At 34.5% G+C, this 26,264-nt stretch overlaps 1 protein-coding gene across 5 annotated transcripts in view; it reads left to right on the forward strand.

Moving 5' to 3' along the window:
* Nucleotides 1-26,264, forward strand: part of Dmxl1 (Dmx-like 1) — a 132,884-nt gene that overhangs the window by 85,699 nt on the left and 20,921 nt on the right. For 3 of the 5 annotated variants that reach the window (XM_006525916.4, XM_006525918.4, XM_030250455.1), the window contains 8 exons: nt 1,600-1,685; nt 2,542-2,743; nt 4,310-4,427; nt 7,631-7,693; nt 13,623-13,709; nt 16,296-16,417; nt 16,904-17,045; nt 21,261-21,321. In XM_006525916.4, coding sequence (XP_006525979.1) covers nt 1,600-1,685; nt 2,542-2,743; nt 4,310-4,427; nt 7,631-7,693; nt 13,623-13,709; nt 16,296-16,417; nt 16,904-17,045; nt 21,261-21,321 — 881 coding nt within the window. The remainder of the gene's footprint in view (nt 1-1,599; nt 1,686-2,541; nt 2,744-4,309; nt 4,428-7,630; nt 7,694-13,622; nt 13,710-16,295; nt 16,418-16,903; nt 17,046-21,260; nt 21,322-26,264) is intronic. The other 2 variants (XM_006525917.4, NM_001081371.2) reach the window with 1 other exon arrangement.

Raw genomic sequence — 26,264 nt, forward strand, 5'->3', positions numbered from 1 at the left:
TCATATATGATGCTCTGAAGCTTGCTGTTCAATTACTGTTGCACACTGTAGTTTTATAAATATTTATTGTAAATCTTTATTGAAAAATTAAGAGATTTTGCTTTCTAGTGTATTTTTTCCTGTTGAATTAGGTTTACTTTTTGACTGTATAAACATATGTATGACTCAGAATCCAAATTGTATAACCCAACAATTTAAGAAGGAAATCTACTTAAAAACTGGCCTGAACTGGAGATGTAGCTCAGTTGTAGAACATTTTCTTAGATGTGTGAAGCCCTGTGTTTAATCTTCAGTATTGGATAAATGGAAGGGCGAGGGGAAGATGGCCAAAAGATGTGAATAGATAGGTATTTCTCTAAAGAAGACATGCAGATGACTGATAAACACTGGAAAAATATATTCTGGTTATTAGGGAAAGGTTAATGAAAACCAGAGTGGGAAGGATGTTATCTTACACCCATTAAGGTAGCTACTACAAAAATAACTAAATGGCAGTATTAGCCAAACTGGAGAGAAATTAGAGCCTTTGTGTTCTTTTGGTCAGACTATAAAATGGTACAGTCACTTTGGAAAATGATAATGTAGTTTATTTAAAAACTTACTCTATTGTATAAAATGTTAATTCTGCTTTGGATATATACCAAAAGACTTGAAAGTAAGCACAAACATGTGGTTGTACATCTAGTTGACAGCAGGTTAAAGGCCAGTGGATTGAAGCAATTCAAGTGTCTGACAGGGTGACTGAATATACAAAATATGTTATATATGTAATTAGAAAATTATTTTACAAAGGAAGAGAATTCTGATTTATGCTGCATCATGGATGAATTTTGAGGGCATTATACAAAGAGAAATAAAATAGTGTATTTTAATTCCACTTTATAAAATGCATGAAATGGTCAAATTCACAGAAATTGAGAGAAGCATATAGGTCCCATGAGAAGTTGTGGAGAATGATGGTGGTGATGGTTCCAAAACAGTGTGCATGTACTGCTGTTGAGAAGGTTATACTGCTAAACTTTATAGTGTGTGCGTTTTGCACGGTTGATAATTTAAAACTAGTACCATAAGTCATAAACATGATGTACTCAAAATTAAAGATGGAGAAATAATTTTAAATTGGACTATATAAAAATATAAAGTCAAGCGCCTCATTTCTTGTTTCTACTCAGTTTTCTCTGGCACTTGTAAAGATAGCCATTTTTACTAGTTTCTATGTCCTTCTGATTACAGAAATAAGTACCTCTGTATGTCTGCTGCTTTCTTACATAGAGGACAACACAATCATATACGATGCTCTGAAGCTTGCTGTTCAATTACTGTTGCACACTGTAGTTTTATAAATATTATACTTCATTTTTATAGTTACCTTAAAATTGCATCCTTGAAAACTATCGTTATTGTCTCCTGACAGCCATTTACATTATTTTCACTGTTTTGGTTAATGCTGACATGAATTATTAGTTACATGTGTATGTGATTTAGGTTTTGCAGATGTGTATCTTGAAACTAATTCCTGTTAGGAAATTGCTGCCTTAAAGGATGGCATCATTTATAGATCTCATGTAAATCTTTAATGGGGACATTTTTTATTTTTAGTTGGTCTTTGATGAGATTGGCTATGGTCCAGTTGGTGCTCAACAATTTGAAGACTTTCTATCCCTTTGCAGGTCATGATCTTGCAGGTAATAAACATCTTAGTGTGGCTTGATGCCGATTGTTATTCTTTATGTGTATTCTAAATAAATTAAAAGTTTAAATGAGTTTCTGTAGTAAAGGATGCATTTCTGTCAGGTATAAACTATTTTTAAATGTTCTTATCATACCTACTGAGGAGGGAAATGTTTGAGAAATCAAAGGCTCTGTACATGATATTATTATATTGAGACTGTATCTCTACCTGGAACTTAATACTAAACCTATAAACCTTCAAAAATAGTGATGAGTTCCACAGTAGGAGATGGTTGTACAGAAAGTAAGGAAATGTGGTCCTATGCAAGATGTTTCAGCTTTGAACTGTGTTTTAATCATACGCTAAAAAGTAAACACTAAAATATCAGTTTAATGATAAAAATTTTGTGACTATGTTGGGATAATAGAGGAAGGAAAGTTTATACTCATTCTATTGTTATAAATCAGTATGTAATTTTCAGAATTATAAATCAAGACCATTATTAAATATGAATAGATAAACAAAAATAGTTAAATTAGTATTTCATTTCATGGTAAGGATTATATAAGCTTGCTTATTATTTTCTTTTTTAAACAAAAATGCTAAATGATAGTCTGGCTTGTTTCAAAGATTAAAGTACTTAATTTTTCTTTCATAAACATTTTTGTAATCTTCAAAAACATTTTCATGTGAAATTAAATTCATAAGTAGTAATGCTGAAATAGTCATATAGACTTTACGACATTTTATCTTTAAAATATAAGATTCTGTGCCCACATATTCTACTATATTTTATCAATATCCCTTGCTTTCTCAGAAACATTTTATGTAGAATATAATCATTTATCAATTATGTTTTTGTTTTTTAGAACTACCAGTTAGTTCACCTCTTTGTCATGCAGTTCTAAAAACTCTTCAATGCTGGGAACAAGTTCTTCTCCGGCGACTTGAAATCCATGGTGGACCACCTCAAAACTATATCTCAAGTCACACTTCTGAGGAGAATGTGTCTGCAGGCCCTGCAATACTCCGTCACAAAGCTTTACTAGAACCTACAAACACTCCTTTCAAGTAGGTTTTACCATGGATGTTGTTTTGTTGTTGCTTTATTGTTATTGTCTTAATAATAATAATAATAATAATAATAAAGAGTTTTGGAGAATCAGGCTGTCCTTGGGTAGTGTTTAGAGAAAAACATACTTATAGTCCATGCTTAACATTTTTGTTGTTGTTGTTGTTGTTTGGTTTTTCGAGACAGGGTTTCTCTGTGTAGCCCTGGCTGTCCTGGAACTCACTCTATAGACCAGCCTGGCCTGGAACTCAGATATCCACCTGCCTCTGCCTCTCAAGTGCTAGGATTAAAGGCGTGCGCCACCACTGCCCAGCAATGCTTAACATTTTGTTCTAGGAACATATCTGTGTCTTTGGTGTAATGCTTGTGATTCTCGAAGGTTATCTAACATTTGTTGAAAGTCCTGATAGTAATTATTGTAGGCTTTTCAGGATTCCTTGTTGTGACTAGTTAACTTTGGCATTGCAGAGTGAAAGCAACCACACAGAAGATGTAATGAAGGAGGCTTGGCTATGAGCCGGTAAACTTGAGTTTTTCAAAATGTGGGACAGACTAGCTAGATGTAGCTTGAGGAGTGTACTTTTATTGAACTACTCTGCAATAGAATAAACTATTCAGCAGATGTTTTAATATCCAGAAGAAGAAAATGATTGACCTATAAGTAAGTTTATACGATACTTGTTTTATCTAGAAAATGTTTTCCTGAATAAATGTATACTTAATAGTGTATTTAGTTCTTCAGTGTCATTACTTCTGTTTTTGCAGAAGCACTTTTGGCCAGGAACATGAAGGTTATAGACTTACTGCATTCATAGAAAACACACTAAAACAAAACAAACAACAAAAACAAAAAACAAAAACACTCTGCTTCTACTTGTCTTCTATGAGACACTACTTTTTAAAAATTCCTTGTCCTTAGTTTAAGGTTCAGGAAATTGTGGCCAACCCCTGTTGCCAAATTCAGCCCTATTCCTGGTTTTTGTCAGTAAAATTTTATTAGCCTATAGCTACAAATACCATTTTTATATTAGGATAAGACATAAATTAATGCTTTATAATGTCAGTAAATGCTTGTATAAGTATCTCTAGTGCAGAATCCGTTATGCTCTAAAACCTAAAACATTTTGGATGTCATATCATCTCTTAAAAAGAATTAAATTTTAGCCAAGCATGGAGGTGCATGTGCTAAAGAGGCAGAGACAAGAAGTAGGTGGGTCTTTCTGAGTTTGAACCTGGTCTACAATAGAGAGTTCCAGTCCTACCATAGTTTTGAGTTACTGTCTAAAAAAAACACAAACCAAACCCAAAACCAAAAAAAGTTCAGATTAGTGATGGTCAACTTGTCTGCTTTCCCACTACAGTGACAAACTAACAGGAATCACATTGTCCACTAGTCCCAAACTATCCGTTATATGATCCTCTATAAGGAAGCTCTTTGGCTGCTTTCTTAGGTCATGAGGTGTGATCCTAGCCAACTTATTCTAATAAACACTGGTATAGTTGTAAGGACTTGGGAAGTTAATCAGAAATCTTTGAGGTAAATAACTAATGTACTGTACCTATAGATCCAAAAATCATCTCGCACTATCTGTGAAGAGGCTTTGGCAGTACTTGGTGAAACAGGAAGAAATTCAAGAAACTTTTATCAGAAATATATTCACAAAGAAACGATGTCTAAATGAGGTTTGTATATCTTAAAACTCTTTACTATTTTATTACTAAAGTTTCATAGTATTATATAACCAATAAAATAAATGAAGTTTGCCCATCTTTGTGCAGATCCATTTTATATCATAAACTTTAATGTTTAGAGAACTATGTTAAAAGTGAAGGAACAATATTTTTGCATCATGTTCTTGGAGCTTTCTCCTCTTAAGTAGATATTGAGATGAGAGTCTGATTCTTGCATATCATGTTTTACATTATATGACCAGTTACTTAAGAGACATTTCCTATGATTTTCCTATGATAGTTAAAAAGAAGTCTATCTTAGAGTTAGTTGAAACTGATTTACCTACAGGAAACATTTTGAATATGTGTATTTTCTCTTTTTGTGAATTATATATCAATAAAAGAAATTTTGCAAATCTAAAGTAGTCTATAATTAAACTATAATAGTGTGATTATACCTTGAAAATATCATTACAATGAGTTGGGATTTCTTTTTTTCTTTCTTTTTTTTTTGGAGAGGATTATTTAGTTCAGAGCTACTAAAAAATACATTTGATAACATGAAGATCTTACCACCTATAAATAAATGAACATCATTTTTCTTTTCTTCATGCAAAATGTTTTGTAATTAATAGTTATTAGGTGAACCTAAACAGTAGACACAGTTGTAGTTAGCCAGTTATTCCTCTGGGGTACTTGAGTTTTTTATTTGAATTTTTTTTGAAATTATAATGTACTTATATCATGTTCCTCTCCCATAGTAACAAATCATAATAAACAACTGGATGGAGATATTGTTACTATTTGCTATGACCATACGACAAAAAAAGAATATACAGTACTTTTGCTAACTTGGAATTTAAAAGTGAATACTTTGATTGCATATTAAAATCTAGGCAGGCATAAATGCTGTTTACTTATTAATATAACTGTGAAAATATTGTTATTTAGTATATGCATTCAAGAAAATGGAAAAATACAGTTAACAGTGAATATGCTAGACAAAACTATATAACTGATTAAACTGATAGGTAGAGAGGTATACTTTTTTAAGATATGATTTTCTAAAATGAATTACAACTTACAGCTTTCTTATGTAGTCTCTAAGGATATGCTACATTGTCCTAGGTGTTAAATGCTCACTAAGCTTGCTGCTTCTCTGGTAGTGTGCCTTTGACATGCATATGCACACAGCGTTGTCCTGGTGACTCAGCATAGAGAAACAGTTGTATAACTAACTCTGCCATATTGCATAAGAATAGCAGTTAACTTGTACATTTTTATCTAGTTTATATTATGGGTGTGGAGTTAACATTTGGTTTAATGATTTTCTAATACAATATTGACTTTTTAAAATTGGTAACAAATGTTTTGTATTTTCATGTTGTATTGAGCCCATAACTAAGTAGTCATTGCTGTATTCTGTATCAGGGGGAGGATAATGGAACAGAGTTTTAATCATAGCTTTGTTTTGAGCTTCATGATACCTTCTGAAAAACAAAACTGCTTTTGTTGAAGTTTTTTTAATCAAAAGCATGAACATAAGTATTAAATAATAGCTTCTGTAACATCAGTAAGCTAAGTATTTTTCTGAATTTTTTAATCTACAAAGCAACTGTTTAAGTTCTTTGCAATATTTTTAAAATAAATAACTTAAACGTTAGCACAATCGTTGAAAGTTTTTGAGAAATTTGTTGTGTTTGTTTTGTAAAGGAAAATGAATTTATATATAGCTGGCTAAATGGAGGCAGGGGTGACTCCTGTTCTTCCCATGCCATCTTCAGCTGCCTTATAATTTATAGGGAGCCATGGTACAGAAACTAGCCCAAGTGTAAATGTAGCTGTGAAACAGGCTAGCCAGACCTTTCCGAGGATGGAGAGGGATGGAAGGAGATAGACAGGTCAAGGACCCTGGCCCAGGTAGGCTCCACTGGCTCCCATTTTCTCTTTCTCTGCTACACACACAGATTTTTATTCAAGCCTGGGCTAAGGAGAAAATGAGGTCTTGAAAAGTCCCCTTTTATGAAAGAAAAAGACCTTGGGTTTTATAGGATGTAGTGCCATCCTGGACTTAGCTGTAAGAATTTGTTATTCCCTCGTAGTTTTACTACTGATCGTGATACTCCTAAAGAGATTTTAATAAAGGAATGTGGAAAAAAAAACAATAAAATCATAGCTTGAATAGAGTTAAATAAAGTCTTAAATTTATAGAGTTGATAGAAAATAATCTTTGCTACCATTTAGGTTGCCTGTTTTGGGTATTCATAAAATTGCCTGTTATGTATTATTTATATTAAAATGATCATTAAAGCCATTGTGAATTTAGTTACTCAGAAGACTGATAAATGGCATGTTCTGTATTTTGATGCAATTTTTTTTTATTCCTTTTTGTGATTGAAAATGAAAATTTACCATTTCTTTATCTGACTTCATTTCTTTATCATATCTTAAAATTCTTATGTATCTCAGAGCTTTTCTTTTCCAGTATAATGTAGTTTATTGGACATTCTTTTAGTTTTTAACTAAAATTTCTCCCAAAGTGGTTGTATTTATTTGGAAGTTAATTACACATGGTTTGAGCTAGGCTGTTAAAGCTATATCCAACAAAAGTTGGATTCAACAGTTAGCATCTTTGTTCTTTATCAGTTGTATTTTATTTTTTGAGAACTTAGAAGTCCTGACTAAGCTTTTTCTTGAACCAGTCATAATGTCACCCTTGTGTGAAGCTATGCCTCCAAGCAAGCTACCAACTATTCCTGCCAACATGCATAGGGGGATTGGAAAGATAGTGATTGGGATTTTCTACTAAGGATAATTTCTAGAGGAATTATATGTCATGGAAATAAGACAGAAGTGTTAAGACAATAGATTGACTTTGATTTTTAGTTGACATCACAAGCTCTGAATTTACACATAAAAGGTACCTTAGATAAAATGTTTTAATCTCATCGTTATAAAACAAATGAGTTAAAAAAATATGCAGTGAAATAAAATTTATAGTGGTAGATAAGGAATTTTGAGCCTTTAAGATTTCTTACTCTCTAACCATATATTCTCCAGCATATTTTTTTAATATATGAAATTTAAGAAGATATTATTCCCATATTCTTTTTTAGTAATTTGGTTACAAATATAAGTTTAAAAAATACCTCAGCGTTGTGCATGTTACAACTCATCTTTACTCTTTGACATGTGATTATTCTTTCTTAACGAAGTCATTAGAGGACAGCAGTGAAACCATCAAAAATTCTATGATGGAGGAGCCAAACATCAATAAGGTACATTAATGTCATTCAACTGAAATTAAAAATTGCATTCTTAGCCAGAACAAGAAGAGATTTGCATTTTGGTTTTCAACTGGACTTGATTTCTAGTGGAATGAGATTCATCCCCTCAACTTACTGTTTAATCTTATCAATTTAAATGTTGCAATCATAAAAATTGGCTCTCTTTTGTTAATTTAAAGAATGCAGTTTTTAAGGGAGTTGAATGTTCCCTGTGTTGGCTACAGATTTTTCTGAATAAATACCTCTGAAGTTTTTAGGAAATGTAATCACATCAAGAGGTATAAAGTTCAGTACCATTGTTCTGTGTTTGCAAGTATCACCTTTGAAAGTCAAACTTCTCTCTTACTTGAAAAATATAGCAATTACTATTGTATAGTCTTTATTTTACTCTGAAGAATAGCATATAACACAAATGCCTTATGCATTTTAAGTACCTACATTCTTGAAATTAAAGCAGAGCAGATAAGAACTTGTACAATCATAAATAACTCCTAGATTATTTTCTGTGGCCACAACATTCAGGTATGACTCTTACATTGATTTTACTCAAAGTGTGGGCAGAGAGGAGCCCTACACATGGCTGATGGGACTATAAACCGGCACATCCACTATGGAAATAATATGGAGGTTCTAAACTAAAAAATAGGGTTCACCTACCCAGACATTTCACTTCTGGGTGCTCCCCAAGGACTCTTAAGTCAACATACCACAGAGATATTAACACATCCTTGTTTATTTCCGCACTATTCACAATAGGTAGGAAATAGAGCCAGCCTAGGTTTGTCTATAGTTAATGCTGTACATGTACACAATGAAATAGTATTCATCCTTAAGGGAAAATGAAATTATGACACTTGCAAGAAAGTGGGTGGAAGTAGAAATCATTATTTTAAGCAAAATAAGCGTGACTCAGGCAAATATTTCTTTATATGAACCTCTGTGTGTGTGTGTGTGTGTGTGTGTGTGTGTGTGTGTGTGTGTGTAGGTCATGAAAGAATGGGGACTATGAGAGGAGAGGCAAACATCTTAAATGGGAAAAGAGAACACAGATGGTGTTTATGTAACTGAATAAACCTGTTTTCGCCTCAGAAAGGATACCATGACAGACCAGAAAAATAGGTCCACTCAAGTCTGCATTGGCATAACTGAGTTTATTGAGGTTATTTGCATGCGCATATGTGACTCCAAAGCAACTACATCACTGAAAAGTGGACCTCAAATGAGTGATACTCACAAAACATGTATCTCTGAAGCTCCTGCCCAATTTGCTATCCTCACAGACAGCCTTCTTTGGCCTAGGAATTCTTTACTGCTCCTAAAACTCTGAAGAGGTCCTTGTGAACTTTCTTGTAACTTCAAGTTTCTTGGGCCTTGACTATATCATGAGCTTTCCTAAGTCATCTAAGTTTTGTTAGTTTTTTGAAAATCTTTTATTTATTTATTTATTTATTTATTTATTACATGTAAGTACACTGTAGCTGTCTTCAGATACTCCAGAAGAGGGCGCTAGATCTCGTTATGGATGGTTGTGAATCACCATGTGGTTGCTGGGATTTGAACTCAGGACCTTCAGAAGAACAGTCAGTGCTTTTAACCGCTGAGCCATCTCTCCAGCCCCAGTTTCTTGAAAATCTTAAGAGTCTCAGTTTGTCTAGGATGAAATGCTTCAATTTAAAGAAATAGCTAGATAACAAAGGCTAGTGGGAGTTGTCTGTGGCATGTAGAGGAAAGACACCAACAAGAGGAGCAGGAGGGCAAAGGGTAGTCGGGGAGGAAGATGAATTAGAAGGAAGCATAGTAGCACATGCGAGAAAATGTTATAAGGGAACTCCATATGCTGTCTTTAAAAAGTAAAAAAAAAATCATTTTGTAAACTTAAATAACTGCACATATTTAAGTATGTAGCTTGCTCAGTTTAATCATCACCACTATCAAGATAATGGGTATATACATCAACCCTCATCAACCTTTTTTAATCCTTCTTTTTTTTCCTCCCTTCTCATCTGTCATTTTCTTCCCCAAGTAGCCACAAATGTATAAGTTAATTTTCATTTTCAGGAAGTCATATGTCATTTTATTTTATTTTTGCTATTCTATTTAATAGAGAATTTGTGCTGGCCAGGAGCTCACTATGTAGCCCCTGGTGGCCTCATACTCAGGGCAGTCTGTCTGCCTCAACCTCTCAGGTGCTAAGGATTGCAGGCATAAGCCACCATGCTTAACTTTATTTTTATTTTTATTTTTTTTGTCTGTGTCTTTTATTTAGCATAATCATTTTGAGATTCCTCCATGTCATGTGTTTCAATAGTTTATTACTTACTGTTGTTGATACGTATTCTATTGGATGACTGGATCATAATCTGTCCATCTTTTTACCTAATGATTTGATTGTATTTTGGAGCAATTTCAAATAGGGCTGCCTTAAAATTCATGCATTAGGGTCTTTATGTATAGACTTTATTTCTCTTGTATAAATGCCTAGGAGTAGATAGCCGATGTACATGGTAGATACAGATTTTTTGCAGTACTAGATATTGTTGCAATGGTCTCTCATGTACTAGCCAAGTAGTCTTATCACTGAACTGTACCTGCATCCTTAGTATATGTTTTAACTCTTTCGGAGATTGTCCCAAGTCCTTCCGTGATTATACCATTTTACATTTTTACTAGCAGTGTTTAAGATCTCATTTACCTTTCATTCTAACGTATGACATAGTCAGTTGTTAAATTTTACTAATCGTTATAGTTTATTGTAGATTTAATTTCTATTAAGCACTTGCTCTTGCATGAACTTGCCATTTCCTCATTTTCATATTGCAAACATCATGAGAAAACTGTCTGTTTTAACAAACTAAATATCAGTTCCTTTTAATGCCCCTCTTATTCCCTCTCCTCACTAAATGTCAACACCTAATGTGGGTAGGTATTATCGCTAGCCCATTTGACTGAGGTTGTCCTTGTCATAATTTGGCTTTGAAAAACTGTAAATTCATTGCCAGTTCCTCTCATTTCAGCTCTTCAATATCCTTTATTACTACTGATCCCTGACAGTTTCCTAACATGATTGCCTCACTTAATTTCTATAACATCAGAGTTGCTTGTGTTAGCCGGGTTACTGACAGCTTCTAACCTGGCCTCACCTGTATCTTTCCTTGACAATACTTAGTTCTGTTTTTATTTTTCTTTGTGATTGATCTTATATTTGATTGATCTTACAGTAAGTATTATCTTTGTGCTGGTACCATTTAAATCACACTAGCTCCAAATCATTCCTAATGGCTACATTCCTCCCACCCTAGCTGCTCTTTCACTTGTCCTTCAGTGTGAATGGTTCCTTCGTGTACTCATTTTTAGGCTTGAAAACTAGAATCAGCCTTTCTTTAATCATGCTAAAAGAATACAACCCATTTGCACAGTTTATCTCCTTCTAACCATTTACCACTTGGTCTCCTGATCCAGTCTTCCCCCGTTCTCTCTTCAGCCATAACAGCTTCTCACCCTGTTTTCTGACAGCCATTCTCACATCCTTTGTTTCAGGTCCTAACAGATTATCCAAAATAATTTGATGGCCTCTAAACATTCTTGTGACAACTGGATTTGTATTGTAGTGTTTAAAGCCTTTCCATAAACTGAACCTGCCTGTTTTCTAGATCTTAAATCCTACTTGTATAGTCATTCTTAAATAAAATTTACCTGAAGCTCTTGAGAAGCTAGGCTCCATTCTTTTGCTCACCCTCATGGGATTTAATCGTGTATTTGACATGGTGTTCAGAACCTCCATATTTAAAATACCACCCCAATTGAATCTCAGGCAGGCCATCTTAACAGCATGCTGTGAGAAACATTGTTTCAGGTAAGAAGATAAGAATATATTCCCATATTGAGAAAGCTGTTTTGAAATTCATTTGTGCCTGCTTTCTTTTCGTGGTAAAGTTGGAGAGAGCTCTCCCTTGAACCAGCTTGTTCCTACTCTCTGTTACCAGCAGACCCACTATTCTCTAAAAATGTCATGTCTCTTCTAATACCTTCAATTCTTTAGACCCAGCAGTAGTCTCTTGGTGTACTTTGTTGATAACCCAAAACCACTGTAGTGGCCTTGTGTGTACTTTAGATACCAAACAGATAAATGGATAATTCCAGTTTTTATTTTAAAAAATATAGAAATGAGTCAGAACTAGTACCTGCCTTATTATAGAAGTAGACCCTCAACCCAGAATGTTTATCAAACACTGAAATTATGTTTGTAAGCTAGTTATATTTTAGATAGACTATATTTGACATTTATATATTCAGGAACTATAAATAACAATATATAGGCTTAGTTGTTGCATAAGTCTCTGCACCTTTCAATTAAACAGTCATTTTGGAGGCCGTTTTTAAAATAATTTTTTAAAATCAATGAATAGATGTTTAAACTTTCTTTGTTGTATGCTAATTTCTTTTTTTTTTCCATTTTTTATTAGGTATTTAGCTCATTTACATTTCCAATGCTATACCAAAAGTCCCCCATACCCACCCACTCCCACTCCCCTACCCACCCACTCCCCCTTTTTGGCCCTGGCGTTCCCCTGTACTGGGGCATATAAAGTTTGCGTGTCCAATGGGCCTCTTTCCAGTGATGGCCGACTAGGCCATCTTTTGATACATATGCAGCTAGAGTCAAGAGCTCCGGGGTACTGGTTAGTTCATAATGTTGTTCCGCCTATAGGGTTGCAGATCCCTTTAGCTCCTTGGGTTCTTTCTCTAGCTCCTCCATTGGGAGCCCTGTGATCCATCCATTAGCTGACTGTGAGCATCCACTTCTGTGTTTGCTAGGCCCCGGCATAGTCTCACAAGAGACAGCTACATCTGTCTGGGTCTTTCGATAAAATCTTGCTAGTGTATGCAATGGTGTCAGCGTTTGGATGCTGATTATGGGGTGGATCCCTGGATATGGCAGTCTCTACATGGTCCATCCTTTCATCTCAGCTCCAAACTTTGTCTCTGTAACTCCTTCCATGGGTGTTTTGTTCCCAATTCTAAGGAGGGGCATAGTGTCCACACTTCAGTCTTCATTCTTCTTGAAATAATGATTTCTGCATTTCATAATGAGATTTAAAACATTTCTTATTAACCTATTTAAGAAGATTAAAGGTAAGGGTGTTAAAATAAAAAGTAATATATCAAGCAATGTTTCTTTTAATTGTCGGAACTTTCCAACTGCCTATTTTGGTAATGCTGATGTTACAATATTCACTTCTTAACTCAAAAATGTTATATACATGGATATGCAGAATGCCAAATATTTATCCTCATATAGACTCACTTGGGTTTACTCAGCTACTCAAATGAGTCACTGACTTGAATGAGCTACCATTCTTCCTGAACTCCAGTTTCTCTGGAGGTTCTTTTAGATCAGAAGTCAGTACCCTACAACTAACTGGTAAGATCACAACACTTGTTAGTCTAAGAACTATGAATGGCCTTTGGACTTTGTAGTAAGTAGTTTAAAGGGAGAAACAAAATAAATACCTACAGTGAACCTCTGTGGTCTGTAAAGCTGCACTGACTACCACCCGACCTCCCTTGCAATGCTTATATGTATTACGCATTATTAAATAATTACACTACTTAAAACTTAGAAAATCTTTACTTCAATTATTAAAATGTCTTTATCCTTGTTAGTTTAGTGTTCTTAAAAGAAACAGCTCAAGAAGCTATATGTTTTATCAGCTGTCTTTTTATATATGAAAACAAGCTTAAAGAAATTCCCCTCACCAAATTCTTTTCTGGGATAATTAACCTGTACAGTAGTACCTTTGGTATTGATGTATTTGAAAAGTTTGTTAAAATAATTTATGAAAGAACTAAATAATTTGCATATATACATTTGTTTTATGAATAAAATAGCAATTGTAATATTATACTTTCTTCTATTTAGATAGAGGCAGATCTGGGATATCCTGGAGGTAAAGCAAGAATTATTCATAAGGAATCTGATATCATTACTGCCTTTGCTGTTAATAGGGTAAGTAAATAGATAGTTGTCTTTTCTATGACTTGTAACTATTTCTTTTGTTGTTGTTGTTGTTTTTCGAGACAGGTTTCTCTGTGTAGCCTTGGCTGTCCTGGAACTCACTCTGTAGACCAGGCTGGCCTCGAACTCAGAAATTCGCCTGCCTCTGCCTCCCGAGTGCTGGGATTAAAGGCATGCACCACCACACCCTGCATAACTATTTCTTATTGGAGAACATCTTACCAGTTCACTTAATGATAGTGTTCTACTTCCAAATCTACTTCCCATTCCTCAAATTATTATCTCAGTAAGATTTGTCTTTAGTAAAACTACTATATAATTTACTAATGTAGTTTTGTTATTGGGAAATATAATAAACTTTTATTGCCACACAGAGAGTAGTATTAGGTATTTGAATATCAACCAATAACTTTAAAAATATATGCAAGATAATATATTAGTTAATCCAAAAAGGCTTTCTAGGGTCTTATATGAGCTTATTGTATATAATTCTAGAGCTTAAACTCATGCATTAGAAGACCTCCTTCTTTGGTGTATTTCTGTAAAAATTGTTTGTCTTCTCAGTAGTTGTTATTTGTCTGCTTAAGATCCTCCTTAGAGAGATTTGTAAGCTCCTGGAGAAGAGCTCAGTCTTACTTATAACAGTCCAAGGTGAAGTTTGTCTAAATCAGGTCCCACTTGAATTTCCCTAAATTGCCATACAGCATAGTTTCTAGTGTCTCACTGTTGTTGTTTTTTTTTCCTTTTCATTTAAAAGGATAGGATTATAATTTTTTCATGTGTACGTAAAGGATGCTTAAGATAATGTGTATGCACATATTTATTTTTAATTTTACAATATTATCCAGCCAGGCCATTCTTGGAAATCCTTGCTTTATGTAAGACTCCTGCTTCAGCCTCTGAGTATCTGGACTACAAGCATGCTATCAAAAAATGTTATATGATATATGTCTTGTAAAAGTTACCCAGAAATCCTTTTACCAATAGATTGTTCATCTTTATAGTCTGCACTTGTCTTCATAACTTTCTCTAACCAGTTTTTTTAGCCATTCTGTTCTTATATTCCCTGTATCCTTCATCTCACCTCTTTCATAAACATCCTTCACCATGGACTTTTAAATCAGGCAGAAGTGCAGTTAATCCCTTAGGTATTTCTCAAGTTGTAATATCTCTGTGTCTGTTACTGTCCTCACCCTATGATGTCTTCTTTCCCCTTAAAAAGTCAGTCTGAGTTTAAGGACAGCCAAGGCTACTAAGAAACCTTGTCCAAAAAAAAAGTATGAGTAACCAGGAATGAATAGTCATCCACAGATATAAAATCTGTTGCTCACGTGTATACACATAATTACATCATTTCTCTACATGTGATATTATAGTTTTACATTCTTCCAAATTTGGAGATTTTATTATCTATAAATTCTGCCTGCATCAGAAGAGAGCACCGGATCTCATTATAGGTGGTTGAGAGCCACCATGTGTTTGCTGGCAATTGAACTTAGGATATCTGGAAGAGCACCTAGTGCTCTTAACCTCTGAGCCTTCTCTCCAGCCCCCACATACCATGTTTTTAAAATGGCATTAAGATTGAAATTTCTTCATTTCTTTTTTTTTTTTTTTCCATTTTTTATTAGGTATTTAACTCATTTACATTTCCAATGCTATACCAAAAGTCCCCCATACCCATCCCCCCACTCCCCTACCCACCCGCTCCCCCCTTTTGGCCCTGGCGTTCCCCTGTACTGGGGCATATAAAGTCTGTGTGTCCAATGGGCCTCTCTTTCCAGTGATGGCCGACTAGGCCATCTTTTGATACATATGCAGCTAGAGTCAAGAGCTCCGGGGTACTGGTTAGTTCATAATGTTGTTCCGCCTATAGGGTTGCAGATCCCTTTAGCTCCTCTTCATTTCTTTCATTCGATATTGTTTGTATTGAAAACTGTGAATGGTATGAGATTTTATCATATTCAAGCTAACAAGTTCATTTTTAGTTTATTGGATGCTGTTTGATAACATAAGAATCCAGTCTCTCTGACTAGGGACAGATAGTTTACACCTAGCAGCATAAGCAGCCACTACAAGATGAATCTTTTCACACTGATTCCTTGGGCTACCAGTGACTTGTTTCCTGCCAGCTCCTGCAGAGTGACAGAAGCAGGACAGATAGTAGCTGGACTTCCAGTGAGCTGTATTACTGGAGATGGTCAGTGCGTTCAGAGACCCAGCTGTTTTCTCATGCAGCTGCCACAGGTGTGAGCTACTGCAGTGGACTTGTGTGCATTTTTAGTTGTAGAGATGTTAAGAACAAAGTCATCTAGAAGGTAAAAGGAGAGAAATTGAAGTGGTACACCCATTTCCATTTCTACTTAGCTTTCTGTTAGATTTACTAGAATTTCTAAAACACAGTCATATATATCTATTCGGTTCACACTTATGATTATTTTACTAAAAATTCAATTATTAAAGTTAATTTAAAATATTAATTGGTAAGAATCCTTTTCTTCATGATTTTAGAGACTTTCTTCAGACATAGCCCTTATACCTTTTTAATGTAAAAAGCTAACGTGATTTATTTTTCAGGCAAATAGAAATTGCATAGCAATTGCCTCCAGCCATGATGTACAAGAACTGGATGTTTCTGCAATTCTGGCCACACAGATCTATACTTGGGTGGATGATGATACAGAGACAGAAACCAAAGGGTATTCTTATGCTTTGTTTTAATTCAGTCATATAGTATAGGTGACTGTATTGTTTAATTCAGTCATATGATATAGGTGACTGTATTCTTTAATTCAGTCATATAATATAGGTGACTGTATTCTTTAATTCAGTCATGTAATATAGGTGACTGTATTCTTTAATTCAGTCATATAATATAGGTGACTGTATTCTTTGGACTATAACTTTGAAAAGATTCCTTAAGAGGCAGGAATAAGTGCCCTCTTGATGCAGCACATAAGGTCTCAAAGTAGCACTCTTAGTTGTAGGCTCAGTAGGCCCTGCTTTGCTAAGGAGTGGGTAAGGGGTCACAGTAGGTTCTTAAAGGGAAAATTAAAGTTGAGAAAGAGTAATAAAAATGGAAAACTAACTCTGAAAGGAAATACAAAGTCTTTAAATTTTCATCTATTTAAAAAAAGAAGAAGAACTGACGGTCTTTTTTCATTCTAGTTGATATTCCTTTGTAGATCAGAAGACTTCTTGGTTATACATGCGCGTGATGATTTATCAGCTGTCCAGGGTTCAACTCCATACACACACAGCAACCCTGGCACTCCAATCAACATGCCGTGGCTTGGAAGTACACAGACGGGCAGAGGAGCATCAGTGGTAAGCTTCAAGATCCTTAGGTTTGCCTTTAGCCTTTCCCTCTAGGTTCATGCATAAAGGGGGACTTTTAAAGTTTTATTTAAGTCTTATATGCTAGAATTGTACATTTTTATAATTAAGAATAATGCTTTCATTTGAAGGATTACAGAAAAATTGTAAATATATTTTGGCCCAGCATGATAGCATACACCTTCTAATTTCAGCACTTTGGAGATAGAGGCAGACAAATCTCTGGGAAGCTAACCTACAATACATAGCAAGTTCTTGAACAGCCAGGGTTAGAGAGAAAGACCCTAACTCAAAAATAAATATACTTAAAAATGAAAGTTATAGTTTTTAAAATATACTTTAAAAATGAAAGAGCTACATTTTAGTTAATGATTATTTGAAGCTTACTGGTCCAGATCAAGTTATAGGCCATATGTAAACCATGTACTGTATAGAAGCTACTATAATAAGAGTGCGGTTTAAGTTGTTTTGTTTTATATTGTTTTTCTTTTTCCAGTGTTAAAGTTAAACCCAAGTCCTCATGTGTGTCAGCCAAGGTTTCTATTCTTGAGTTCCAGCCCCAGCCCTAAGTTTTTCCCTATGTGGGAAAAAAAAAACCAAAAAACAAAAAAACTCAATGTTTTGTATCGCATGAAAATTAAGTGAAGTTTTTATATCTGTTGATAACGTTTTATAGTAACTCAGCTGTGGTCAATTTTTTTTTTTATATTTGTGGGTCCTGCTTTCATACTGTAGTAATAGAACTTACTGTCTCAACAGACATGCTGTGCTCACAAAGTCCAAGGTATTTATCCAGCTTTTTTCAAAAGCTGTACTTAACCCTGTTCCAGATAATAACCTTTAGTAGATATCAGTTAAACACTATCTATTTTAGGTATGGCATTTTGTAATGCTGAGACATATTGTTCCTTCTAGGGAAAAAATTCCATTTTTCAAATTTAAACTAAATATATTGGTAGTAGTATAGCATGTATTTGAGCACTGATTGCCTAAGAAGTTATCTATATTTATTTCTCCTTAAGATTTTCTTTTATTAATTGATTAGGCTATAAAAATTAATACCTGGGCTGGCAAGATGGCTCAACAGGTAAGAGCACTGACTGCTCTTCCAAAGGTCCCAAGTTCAAATCCCAGCAACTACATGGTGGCTCACAACCACCCATAATGAGATCTGACACCCTCTTCTGGTGCATCTGAAGACAGCTACAGTGTACTTACATACAATAAATAAATAAATCTTTAAAAAGAAATACCTACAAGCAAATATTCCCTGTCATTCTTTTAGTAATTTCTAGGTGTTAAGGACTATTGGTTTTGTTTTTTTTTTTTTTGCTTTGTTTTATTTGTTTTTGTTTTTAAAACCCTAAGTCCTATAGAACATTCTGTTTTCTTTACCAGTCAGCTGATGTTTTTTAACTAATTGATAACGATAATTGTTCAAGTGAAGACTCAGTCATCATTACTAACCCTTCTTAATGTTTTGTAATTTTGTGATTATAAAATTGTAGTCTTTTGTAATCTTTCCCCTGATAACTAATACAGCCGGAGCTGTCATAGATTCCTGTTGACTCATTAATCAGCTAAAGCTTAGTTCAAAGGTCAAGTTCAATGTTTTCAAGTGTCTGTTTTTTAAGAATTAAATTGAATTTGTAATTAGAAATTAGTGATTTGTTTTTTGTATTAGTGATTTTTTTTTTAATATTTCATTGAATGTACATTTGTGAAGGTCTCAGATCCTCTGGAACTGGAGTTACTGGCATCTGTGAGCTACCATGTGGGTGCTGAGGATTGAACCCAGGACTTCTGGAAGAGCAACCAGTGCTCTTAACCATTGAGCCTTCTCTTTAGCCCTAGAAATCAGTAATTTTAAAATATAATAATTTGGTTAGTATATAATTTAAAAATCTTAAAATTTGTGAGTTTTAGTCATGTCTTATTTCATAGAGAAACTGATTTTTTTTTTCAACATGAGCCTTGGATAAAACAGTATGGTTTCTCTTGTAACTACTTGCTTGCTGCAACCTCTTGCTCCCACTATTTTATAAAGCAGCAGATGTTTCTAAAATATTCTTTGAGATTGTCACGCCTTGAGAATTCTATATTTCCCAGTATAACTTAACCTGTCCTCCAAAACCTTTGCCTGCCTCTAGTCCTAGCTCTAGCCTACACTTTACCCTCTTTGCTTTGTTCATCCTGGCTTACTGTTCCCTCAGACTCATCCATTGTTGCAAAGACTTTGCCTTGCATTCTTTTAAAAATACTCCTACCTCTGTATTAACACTCACATTCCAACTTCAGATCTCAAGAGATTTCCATGGAGTTCATAGAGAAGACATCTGCCCTATCCACTGTACCTCTAATCTTAATTATTCACTGTATTATCTTTATAGCATGTAGTAGTTGTTGAAATTATCAATTCACGGTTTAGTTTTCCATTTTCTAAGCCTTCTGAAAGAGAAACTTTGGGAGGGTTTGCCTACATTGTCAATGGATGTGCTTCACATAGAGCACTGCAGGTCATGCTGTCAGTAGTCAAAAATAGTTGTTTATACACCAAAGCATTCTTCCTGCCTATGTTAGGACTGCTTTTTTTTTTTTATTGCATTCAGTATATTTTGATCATATTCCTTGTGCTCTTCCCTCTTCACCCCCCACCCCCACCCCTACCCCCGGCTTCCTCATATATCTCAAAAAAAAGAAAGAAAATCAAAATATACAAGACAGAAAATACCAATGTTTTATAAGAGTTGGTCTTGGTCATGGTGTCTCTTCACAGCAGTGGAAACCCTAAGATACCATTAGGAATCATTTTCTTGCTGTTCCTTTGTAAGGAATTTGGTTTCCTCTAGGTCTATGGTCTATCTAGTCTCGCAATGTTAGGCGTGGGTTCTGTCTCATGGAGTGGGCCTTAATTCCAACCAGATAGTAGTTGGTTACTGTCAAAACTTTTGTGCCACTATTGCATCAACACATCATGCAGGTAGGTCACTATTGTAGATAGCAAGGTTTGTAGAAGCGTTGCTGTTTATCTTTTTCCTCTGATAGCATACAGAATACCTTCAAGTACCACAAACACTAGTCAGTAGGGGTATAAGCTCTATGTAGGTCCTTGCTCTATACGTGTCTGTGTTCAGTGAGTTGTGTAGGTGTTGTCTTCAGCAGTAGAGCATTACCATCTTGATGGCTTTTTAATTGGAAGCCATTCTGATTAAAAATTACCCCCATTCCTCTCTCAAAAAGATACCAATAGAATAAGGTGGTTCTTTTTCTATGAATCTTAAAGTAGCTAATGGTTTCTTTATTTTCTATTACATGCTTTCAGAAAAACTTTTAATCTGTGTTTTGTTACTTTTCTATGATAATTTGGTCACTTTTGTGACCAAATTTTAGAAAAAATTTTAACTAAGAACATAGGATTTTGGTAGTCATGGTGAACATACCTGTAATTATGCCAGTACCTCAGGAGTCTGAGGCAGGAGAGTTGCAGGTTACAGGTAAACTTGGGCAATATAACAAAATTCAGTCTCAGTCCCCACCCGCAAACAAAGTAAAGAGACTTTGATGTGAAGTTTAAAGAAATAATGATATATTCATCAAGTTTTTGTTTTCTGGAAAATTAATAAAACATTTCTTAATCCTATTTTGTTACTAAATGTTCAGTACTAGTACTTGTTAAAAGCAGCTTCTGTTTTGGAATAAAGCTTTCCCATCACTTACCAGTTCTGACGGCCTACTTGCTTGCTACCCAGCCTACTCCGCAACTTTGGGCTAAACAATTTAAAATCCAAAAAAGCAACTAAAAAGTTTACCTCAAGATTGATGTACAGATGTAAACTAATATGCAAATGTCAACTTACATGCAGTTCCGCTCAATTTTACATAGTTATTTTACTCTTTTTTGACAGGCTAGTTAAATAATTCAAAAAATTATTTTAAATGAATCAGTTGGCAAGAAAGAAGACTAAATTCTTGAAGTTTTTTTCTTTGATTGATTGTTTTAGACAAAAAGAGGGGTGGAGTGGGTTTTGGAGGTATTGATTAACTAGAAGGTTGAAACTGTGTGTATGTCTTGTTGTCTGTGTGTCCTGTTTCTGTGTATAACTCCTAATTAGGAAGTGCTCTACCACTGAGCTATACCTAGCTATACAACTTACATTTCTAGTCCTTTATTTTACTGTTACTATAAAGTATTTCTTCTTTTACCAGATGCTTAAGAAAGCCATTAATAACGTTAGAAGAATGACATCACATCCAACTCTTCCTTACTGTAAGTTGACAACAATGATTGTTGATTCTCTCGTCTTTATTTTATATTTTTTATTGTACAGCAAATTCATGGGTAGCTTTTAGTTTCAATTGAAAGATAGCCTTTATCCTACCTTATGTTTCATAGATAAGTTTGTGTTATACTAATTTTGTCAGCTTATCTTTCATCTGGTACATTAATAGAAGTTATAAAAGGGATTATTACTAAATTCTTACAGTTTTATGTAGGAAATATTTTTTCATTTTTTTTCCTAGAAATCACAAGTTTCTCTTGTTTTAGCAAAAAATAATAAATTTATTGGAAGTGTTGATTAATTGGTGTTTGAAATATACTCATACTATATGATTATTGTTTTTAAAAAGATTTGTATGTTATTCTCTTCACAGTTAAAGGAGTATATTGAGAGATATTCATGTCTTTCCAAATTAATAATGTATAAAATTTTCATCAGCTTTTCTCAAAGACAATTGTACAATAAAATAAAATTAGCAAAGTTCTGTGTTCTTTTCGGCTGTATTACGAGATGTGCTATAAGCATGTGTTATCTAAATTGAATACTTTATCAAATAAAATGGATCATACTAAAAGTATAAATTGGTATAAAATATTCAATTGGCTCCCTTATATTGAGTTTATATAGCTTTAGAGGTAATCTGGGTTTGAGAAATGGCTAAAAAGTTAAGAATTCCTGGTATTCTTAGTGCTTGCTTAGTCAAGATTGGTTTCTAGCACCTATTTTAGGGGTTCACAACCTCTTGTGACTCCCATTTAAAAGGATCTGACATCCCTTTCTAGCCTCTGTGTACCCAAATACATATAGCATGGACTGGATACATAGACACACACATATAAAATAATTTGAAGAAAGAACTAAAGACAGTCATCAAAGCCTGTATAATAAGATGTCCGTGTATATTTTAACAGAGCATGTGGGTAGCGTATATCTGAGATCACACTGCTTGGGAGGCTGAGGAAGGGTGCTATCAAGTTCACATTTAGTGAGTTTAAGACTATCCAAGGCTACAAAATGAGGTCCTTTCTCAAAAACACGAAAATGTATTTTATATACAAGGTTTAAATAACATTATTGGTAAGCAAAATATTTGGAATTGTTTAAAAATGTTCTTGCCTTCTATTAGTAAGATTTGTAACTGTCCTGAAATATTGAAGGGACTTGATGTGCTATCAGCTCTATTGCATATATTCTGCCAGCTTAATATTCTACCATGAATGTTTGCAGTGAATGCTATTAGGTCCAAACTATTAAATATAAATAAAGATATTACCAGCTATTATTAGGGGGCTATTAGTGGACTTATTTTATAAATATTAGGTAAGAAAAAAATCACCACTGTTTTATGAGGCATTTTCTCTATAGAGAGAATTTCCATAACTGACATATGAGAGACTTGGGAGAGGAAAGCTAATTTAATTATTAAGTTGTTCCCCAACATGTCTTCTTTGTCACAACCATACTGTCCATGAGGTGATTTAGTTAAAGAATATGGGCTTATTATTTAAGCAAATGAAACAAAAATAAATTCCTAAATGGGAAAATACATTGTTTCTATACTTTCTCAGTAACACTTTTTATGGCAATTGTGTGACTATTTTTTTCCTTATCCCAGACAGCTACCCTACTCTGAAGATAAACTTAATATGTTAGTAATTCAGTTCAACTCATTACACTCTCTGCCTGCAGTGAGACTTGGAAGCCACAAGTCAAGAACTCAGTTCACAAGCTTGTCTTCTGCCTCACATGCTAATCACACTTGTTGTCCACTTCCATTATAGATCTGGCACTAAAGGGGATTTTCCCAACCCCTTCCTTTGGTTTGACTAATCTGCTAGAATAGTTGGCAAACCTCAATGAAACACTTTAATTACATTTGACACTTTATTGTAAAGGTTTTTATAAAGTAACACAGATGAAGATATATATATACAGGGTGAGGACTGAAGAGCCCTGAGAACCGGAGCTTGTGTCTCCCTAGAATTGGATTGTACTTCTTAGCATACATACATTTACTGATGAAGAAGAAACTCACTAATCTTCTTGTTTGTGAGTTTTTATAGAATGTAGTCTTCATACAAAGTTTACAGCTTATTATTGACCCCAATTTTTACCAAAGATAATTAGACTCTTTAAAATAGGTCTAGTTTCTTTGACCTTGGCTTGAATGTTTATATAGGTACAAGAATAATAGTAATTATACAGGGTTTTAAAAAGAACTTTGCTGGACAGTTATGAAGAATCTTGTAATAGACTTTGAAGAACCAACCCATGGACTTGCCATCAGTTCCTTTCTTCCCAAGATCTCCAAATAGCTTGAGTTCCAGAAGTGATACACGACCCTTACTCAGCTGTAACACAAGCACCTAAGAGTTACATAAACTATGTACATGGTAGTGGGCCAGTTTTATTTCAAGTTGCTTTATTGGCCACATAAAACCACCTTAATACTATATAGTTATATTTGATTGTATTGAATTCTCAAGTATGACATTCCAGTCAAAGACTTGGTAATATAACCAAGCTTTCTAATTATGTCCTATTAAAGGAGACAAGATTCTTTCTTTTCAGTGCTGATGATCAAACCCAGCAAGTGTCTTCTTGCTGAGCCCAATCCCCAAATCTGAATTCTTACTGAACTTGTGCAGATGACCATATTGCCATAAAGATACTTAACTTCCAAATTCCAAATAGATAGAAAGTAAAAGTAATTTTTTCACCTTACTTCACCAAATTGCTATACAATATAGATAGCTTATTCAGTCCTGAAAATAAATCACTAAAGGCTTAGTATCATATTAAACAAAATAAAAACATTTAATAAGGAAATTTTGTCATTCAGTCCTATGTTTGATTCTTGCAGATCTGAATGATTTTACTTTACAAATTTGTAATTTTTATGCTTGCCTTATTTATTTATAGTTCTGTGTGTATGTAGGAAGGGATTGCCTGCGTTTGAGTGCAGGTGCCCTAGGAGGCCAGAGGTACTGGATCTCCCTGAAGCTGGAGTTATGGGTTGTTAGGAGTCATCTGTCTTGGGTACTGGTCACTGTATCAGACTCCCTGGGATTGGATTTGCAGATGCTTCTAAGCTGCCCTGTGAATGAATGGTAGGAGTCAATGCTAGAGCCCTCTGGAAGAGCAACAAATGTTCCTAACCAGAGTCAACTCTTCCACCCCACCGTAGAATTTTTTAGTTTATTTTTCTCTGAAAAACATTAAAATATTCATTCTGTGAAGAACGGTGCTAAGATTTTAGTTAGGATTCCACTGAACCTGAATAGCTTTTGCTGGGATTGCCATTTAACAAGATTAATTCTTCCAATATATGAATATGGAAGGTGTTTTCTTCTAGTGTCTTCTTCAGTGTCTGTCTAAAGTGTCCTTTAAAGTTTTCATCGTAGGATCTTTCATTTCCTTAGTCAGATTTATGAGAGAGTGGGGGGAGGGGGACTGAGATGCGCGTGCAGGTGTGTGTGTGTGTGTGTGTGTGTGTGTGTGTGTGTGTGCGTGCGCGCGCGTGTTTAGAAGCCTTCCTTTGAGTTTTGAAATAATTTCAGTAGTATTAGAGTTAATTCTTTGTTCTGTAGAATTTTTATAGTAACTCCAACTGGTCTGAGAGGATATTTTAGTGTGGAAGATTTTTTGTTGCCTCTTCACTCTCATTGCTGCTTACGGATCTGTTTATGTGATTTATTTCTTGTTGGTTCAATTTGGACATATGTATCTAGAAACTCATAGATCTCATTTAGATTTTTTTTCCAACTTAGTAGAATAAAATGCCCTTATGATTCTCCTGAATTTCATTGATATTTGTTATAAAGTCTCTCTTTTCAGTTCTAATTTCATTAATTTGAGTCTTCTTTTAGATTAGTTAAACCAAAGGTCTGTTTTTAAATTTAGTTTATCTTTTCAAAGACCCAACCTTTTGTTTCACTATTTCCTTGTACTGATATTTTTTGTTTGCTTCATTGATTTCTACTTTGATTTTGATTATTTCTTCTTATCTACTTGTTTGGGTTTAGTTCTCTTTTTCCACATTCTTCAGCTGCATGCACCATTAAGCCATTTAAGATCTCAGGGAGCCGGGCGTGGTGGCGCACGCCTTTAATCCCAGCACTTGGGAGGCAGAGGCAGGCGGATTTCTGAGTTCGAGGCCAGCCTGGTCTACAAAGTGAGTTCCAGGACAGCCAGGGCTCTACAGAGAAACCCTGTCTCGAAAAACCAAAAAAAAAAAAAAAAAAAATCTTAGGGCTTTGTTTGTTTGTTTGTTTAACGTAAGCATATTCCTCCTAGGATTGCCTTCATTTTGTCTCATAGATTTTGTTATGTTGCGTCTTCATTTTCATTCTATTCTGGGATTTCTTTTTTATCTCATTCTTGATTTCTTCAGTGACCTAATGATTGAATTGTGTGGTATTTAGGCTCCAGCAGTTTGGATATTCTTTATGGTTTCTGTTAACATTAATAACTAGTTTTGTGCCACCATAGTCAGGCAGAATGCAGGAAGTTAGTCCAGCTTTTCACTGTTTGTTGAGAGTTGTTTTGTGCCATAATGTATGATCAATTTTGAAGACAGTTCCATGAACTGCAAAGAAGTAAGTGTATTCTTTTTATGTTTGGGTGGTATGTTCTGTAGATGTTTGTTAGGTCCATTTATTTTATGATGTCATTTATTTCCAATGTACACATTGGCTACATAATCAATTCCACCTATTTCTTCCCTATTCAAAATTATGACCATTCTCAAGTTATCCCTTAAAGTGACAATTTTTCTATAATTTGTAAAATAACCATTACCAGACCCCCAAACCCAGAGTTTTAGGCTGACAACTCTCCATAACTTCTTCCAGCTGAACAAGGGTGACGAAAAAAATTTGAAAGGGTTGGGGAGGGTTAGCAAAATTAGAAAACTTGGTTACACTTTGGG

This window comes from Mus musculus, chromosome 18 (genome assembly GCF_000001635.26).
Source record: "Mus musculus strain C57BL/6J chromosome 18, GRCm38.p6 C57BL/6J".
NCBI lineage: Eukaryota > Metazoa > Chordata > Mammalia > Rodentia > Muridae > Mus > Mus musculus.